At 39.8% G+C, this 5,767-nt stretch overlaps 1 protein-coding gene across 1 annotated transcript; it reads right to left on the reverse strand.

Moving 5' to 3' along the window:
• Positions 1-304: 304 nt before the first annotated feature.
• On the reverse strand, positions 305-1,577 carry LOC105938500 (T-cell surface antigen CD2). The gene has a single exon (XM_012880246.3). The coding sequence runs from the start codon at positions 1,475-1,477 to the stop codon at positions 662-664; it is 816 nt and encodes a 271-aa protein (XP_012735700.2). The 5' UTR covers positions 1,478-1,577; the 3' UTR covers positions 305-661.
• Positions 1,578-5,767: the final 4,190 nt, after the last annotated feature.

The raw sequence follows: 5,767 nt of genomic DNA on the forward strand, positions 1-5,767 counted from the left end.
TGTGTTATGTCAGCCATGTTTCCCATTTTCTCAGTTCAACTTCAGTTACTTGCCCTCACTCACAGCTGCTCTGTGTTTCCGATCAACCACCTGCTCCTTGTTCAGTAACTAAACTCCCCACTATTTAAGTCTCTAAGTTTTTTTTTTATTCTCTGCCAGATTCTACTGTTGCTCCTGCCGTGGTTCCTGTGTGTTTTCAGTATATTTTGCACGTCTTTAGATGTTTATGTTAAAATACTATTGTCATCAAGTGTCTGCCTTTGTACCTGCTATTAAAACAAAACACAAAAAACATCAACCAACATTAAACAACACGAGTTTTATTCAGCAAACACGAATGTAAAAATATTATATTACAGGAAAATAGGAAGTGAGAAAGTCAAGAGGTCTTGCAGTCACAAATGTAAATTTCTCCAATGGGGATGCGTAGCTTTAGCAGGCAAACTGAAGCAGAGCAAACACAGCCCCATGCTTAACAGCAAATTACTATTTAAATCAAGTGATATAAACAGTCTCACAGTTTTTACAATAATATGTTATCACTTTCTTTTTTTGACAAAATAGGTATAATGCTGCTCGATTTTCATCATATCCTAATGTATGTAATCCCACTTTGAACTTTGTTCATATCTACTCCTTGCGCTGAATGAGGTCTTTAAACTCAGAGATTGAGTGCTTTCTCATTAATTTTCCTTGGCTTCGGCACCGGACGCGATCCCTGCCCCTCAGCAGCTGTGGAGAGCTCTGGAAGCCCACTTTCAGTCTTGACATCCTGTTTGGAGCTAACGTGGGTACAGCCTTTGGATGAAGGCTGTGGACTCGGGAACGAACAGCTCTCCCCATGTTGATTCTCATTTTTATCGATAAACTTAGTCTTAGAAAACATGATGTGTTCCCCTTTTTCACTGAGTTGCATTTTAGTTTTGGTGCGCCTGTTTACGCAGCAAAGAACTATGATAATCAGGAGCAAAAGAGCAATCAGACCTATTCCTCCTGCCAGCACTCCCAGAACAGTTTTGGTTTTAAAGCAAAGTGTGGAGACTTTGCATGTCGGCCGGACAGTCTCGCTGTTCTCTGTGCTCACTTTGTTTGTCACAACACAAGAAAAGCCGGTCCCCACCTTTAGCTGGCTCAACGATCTGCTGAGATTTTGTCCAGTTTCATTTAGTAAGGTCTTTTTATCAAGTGTCCATGAAAAAACCAAATCCTGAGGCTTGGCGACATGACAGATAAGGTTAACAGCGTTGGCGTCGCAGACAAAGCTGAGTCGAGGTTTTGATACTTTTTCCAGCACACAGAGCCGACGAGTCCAGGTTTTAGCCAGAGTGCCGTTAGGATGCAGGACGTCTGCTCGGTAAGTCCCTTGATCTTGCAACTTCACACTCTTCAGCCAAACAGATCCAGTCGTAGTGATGTCTCCTGGTTTTCCCGTGATCACCTTTTCCTTTTTTTCTGTAGAAAATGGTAGTGTTGCCATGAGTCCATGTTAAAGTATGTGACTTTGTCAGTCCTTCATACTCAACAGGCAGCTTTACATCTGTCCCAACAGCAGCATATATTTGACAAGCGTTGCTGTTTGCTGCCGTTAAGCTGAAGAATCCCAACAAAAGGATTTGACCAAGTGTCTTGATAAAAAATGCCATTATCTGCACAAAAAGGTCTTTTTGTCCTTCAGGTAACAATGGTTTCCAAGATCTGATCAGGACAATGTCCCAATAAGTAGTTGTTTCTGAAAGCTTAGATATATACGCCACATGGAAAAAAAAAAAAACACTTCCTCCCCTAAAAGGGAAGTACAACCCCAGCAAGAAGGAAACGGTTACTCAAGAGTTTGCAGTCAGTCCTGAAAACAAAATGTCAACATCATCTGACAGCTAATGTTTTCTGCTTAAATGACAAATATGTTTTTTTTGTTTTTTTACCAAACATGACATCACAGAGTGACTCACTAAACCCATGAGAGATTTGGTTAACCTTTTTCCAGCCCAGTAAATTAAAAGATAAAAGCAAATACATTTATTTGCGGAAACAAAATTCATATTTTGTTTCCGCAGAAATAAATGTATTTGCTTTATCTTTTACACATATTTTCCATATGTACTTGGATTTTTATTTTACTGTAAATTAGGGTGGTCTCCATCAAGATATTTTGCCTCTAATACCAATTGAATTTGTTTAAGAATAGGAGGGACCAGTCCCATACGTCATTACAATCCCTGCCGGGTACAGTGTATGCTTGTAAACTAAGCCGTTTAGGGGTGAAACACACCACCAATTTATGGAATACCACGGGGTTCATATAATATATATGTGTGTGTAAGTATTGAAACTCAGTAGCTTTTTAAAGAACGCTATTTTCCCCGTATAAACACATCCCCCAGTCATGTTCTGGACCAAGAGGAATTCATTTTTCCCAACAGGAGAGTTTGCAGGTTGACCTTAACATGCTGCTATAACACTCAGCATTGAAAGCCCCTCATAATGTCTTGGATGCATAGTGCTATATTTAATTGTCCTTGTCTAAAATTCTTGAAAAAGTAATCGTTTAACAATTTACACTGTAAATATTAGCCTGTTTGAACAGTTTAAGGCAGGTTTCAGGGTACTTTATAACGCAGTGAATGTCACTAATGGTATTCTTATAACATCACATAATGATGTATACTTGCCCTGTGGATTCTGTTGGCAGGACGGCTCACTGGGGTGCAGACAACATAAAAGTTCAGATAGTAACAGCAACATGAGCCAGATTTAGTTAGGCACTCATGTATTGAAAATGTATTGCAGTGATTGGAAAATCCCACGAGTTTAACGTTACTTTTGCAAATCTATTTACAGAAAAAATAACACACACACACACACACACACAAATCAACATTTAAAAGCACTCTGGAACCTAAACTCTTATGTGTTTCTATATGGTGACTGCGGCAATGGGAAGGTTGTGGGTTTGACTGCTGCTTCCACATGTCAGTATGCCCCTGAGCAAGCGATTGATCCCAAGTGTATGAATGTGGGTTAGTGAATGCGATTGGGTAAGTGTGGCTGTAGGGTAAAGTGTTTGTCACAGTGACTAGAAAAGCGGCATGTAAATTTGATCCATTTACCAGTCCATGATGAATATCAGATGTCCAATTTCAAGTTAGTAAAGCACAAAATTTACTTCACGTGTTTCGCCAGTGGCAGGGAGCAAGTGAAGAAAGCAGAGGTCAGCAGTAAAGTATGCTGAACACTGTTTTGGGGCGTAAACGTCATAGATGAATTTTTACAACAGAGGCCCAACGCTCAAAATCTGGACTACAGATGACATCTGTGGTGGAATGAGACATCACGACGAGGTGAGAGAAAAGAAAAGATCAGGTTACACTCTGGTTAAAGTGTGTTCGCTCCATAAGTTCATGGTTGGTCTTTTTCTCCAGAACCCTAACTTCCTGAAAACTTTAATCTACCTAGAGTGTTGTTGTTATTATCAATTTCCTTATTATTATAAGGAGATTATTTTTGACCTTTTCATAGCAGTTAAGCTCTGACCTTAAAATTAAATCACTTCTAAGAAGTTTTTAATAATGTACAGATCTTCAATAATTAAAGCCCGAGAGATGTGTTGTAACAGTAAGTTACCAGCAGCAGATAACGCAGCACCTCTGCTTCATTCACACTTAGAATCTGTCAATAATCAACAATCAGAGACTGTTGTGATTATATCTGTATCTCAGGGCTTAAATATTGAAAGATATTTAAAATTTACTGATTAAAGTCTCTTAAAAATACTTCAATGACATTGTATCTCTATATTTGCATGTCAGGATTTGAGGTGTTGCTGCAGTTTGGGCTATTATGTAGATTGTACCTCGCCCCAAAATTAACTTTATTTTTTTTATAAACTGTACAAACTGGGCCTAAGGGTGCTACGTTACTATGCATTTTTTTAGGTTTTGCAGTATTTGCCTTAAAACTTTATTCCTGTTAAAGGGGAATTTTTCTCTCCACTGTCGTCACATGCATGCTCGGTATGAGGAATTGCTGCAAAGTCCAAAGCACAATGCAAGCGATCGTCTACTGTTGCTACGTGCTCATTGAGGATGAGTGAATGCTGCAATCTGCTCGGTTTCACTTAGAAAATGTTTTAACCAATCTGTCTGTATGAGCTGATAGAAAGGTAAAGTGCCTCGACGCAACATGTGTTGTGAATTGAATCTATGTTTGCCTTTGTGAGTTACAAAAGTAATGTGGTTAATTATTGAAGAAAATGTATTTTATAAAATCCTCTCCTGAGAAATAAGCTCTTTCACAAGATTATGAAAACTCATATTTAACTGAAGATTCATTTGAGATGAAAGCTCCAGCAAACCATTTCAATGCCTAGTTTTAATCAAAAAAGCCTCTGAATTGCATGCAGTTTTCGCTTTTTTTTTTTTTTTTGTTCAGATATGATCTTAATTTATTCCATAAAATGTGCGGTTTGAATTTTATAGCTTCTCCTTTTATCACAATGACAAACATTTCCGTTAAGTCCTTGCAGCTTTTCCTGTAAACTACAGTCATTGTTTAGAGAGCATCCAGAAATTCCTCTGTAACGCCATAATCCGTGCAATCTCCAAACCTTCAAAGTATAATCTTGTTGGCTCAAGCTACGTTGGAATGAGTTCATTTTGCACCCCCACAAGCTATAATTTCACACAATTAGCAGTGATTCACACTCTTTCTGTAACTCTCAGCACCTTCAAAGACACCCAAAGCATGAGGAACACCTGTTTCTTCAAGCTTCACCATCATTACATGTTTTTCCCTCCCTTAGGGGATAGACTGATGGAGGTGTCAGCTTTTCGTAGAGGGGGAGGAGTACTGAGCGCTGAATGTAATGAATTCCAGGTTACCACTGTTGCAAACATTAAATATTCCAATAAAAAAAAAATCCTTGCTAGACCTGCTTTAAAAAATGTGGGAAAAAAATAAAGAAAAGCAAGGCTTTTGTTTTAAAATATGATATGATATACGATCCCAGATGGTGCACAAGCCTGCTACTTTGTTTGTCCTTGTGTTTTTGTTTGTTTTATCACCACTCCAAGCTCTATTCCAGTACAGGAGAGGAGAGCTACTTGAACTGGGGTTAAACCCTGGAGCTGATGGACCGTACCAATCACCGAAACGGGACTTTATTCTGGCCGAACTGCAATGGACAGTAGTGGCAACGATCCCCCCCATCTCTGGAACCTAGACATAGTCGGATGCTTAGGAGCAGTGGCAGCTACAGCGGCCTTCACATCAGGTTAAAAGCTCATCCACACAGGCCCGTTCTGCACAGTCTCCTCCTGGCCAACGTCAGATGTACCGGCAGCAAACTGGATCTGGCTCAGGATCGCCTTATGAAAAAAGGAAAGCTGTGTAGCGCTCTTCATGGAGCAATCTTGGTCTCATTTCCAACAATGATGAAAAACCACAACAGAGATGAGGTCTGCAATCTGACCCAGTGATGCTCCAGGAACAACCTTATCCTGAACATGTATTTTGTGTCTCAGCGTGAAAGTGTAGTATGCGGGCTGCACAGTGCAGGAGAGGAAGGATTTAACAAGGGTGGTGAGGACAGGTGGTTGTAGGATGCCGTCTACAGAACCTAGCCACAATCTACGCTGCACAAGTCCAGAAATGCGCCAGACCTATCGCCAGAGATCCTGCCCACTCTTTGTCCCACGTCTGTCAGGGAAACGATTCAGGAACAATAAATCAAAAACTAACAGACTTAAAAACAGCTTTTTATTTTATTATT

This window comes from Fundulus heteroclitus, chromosome 2, assembly GCF_011125445.2.
Source record: "Fundulus heteroclitus isolate FHET01 chromosome 2, MU-UCD_Fhet_4.1, whole genome shotgun sequence".
NCBI classification, from domain to species: domain Eukaryota; kingdom Metazoa; phylum Chordata; class Actinopteri; order Cyprinodontiformes; family Fundulidae; genus Fundulus; species Fundulus heteroclitus.

Excerpts from the sequence above, each read along its gene's own strand:
- LOC105938500 (XM_012880246.3), bottom strand. The coding sequence starts at position 1,477 with ATGGCAACACTACCATTTTCTACAGAAAAAAAGGAAAAGGTGATCACG.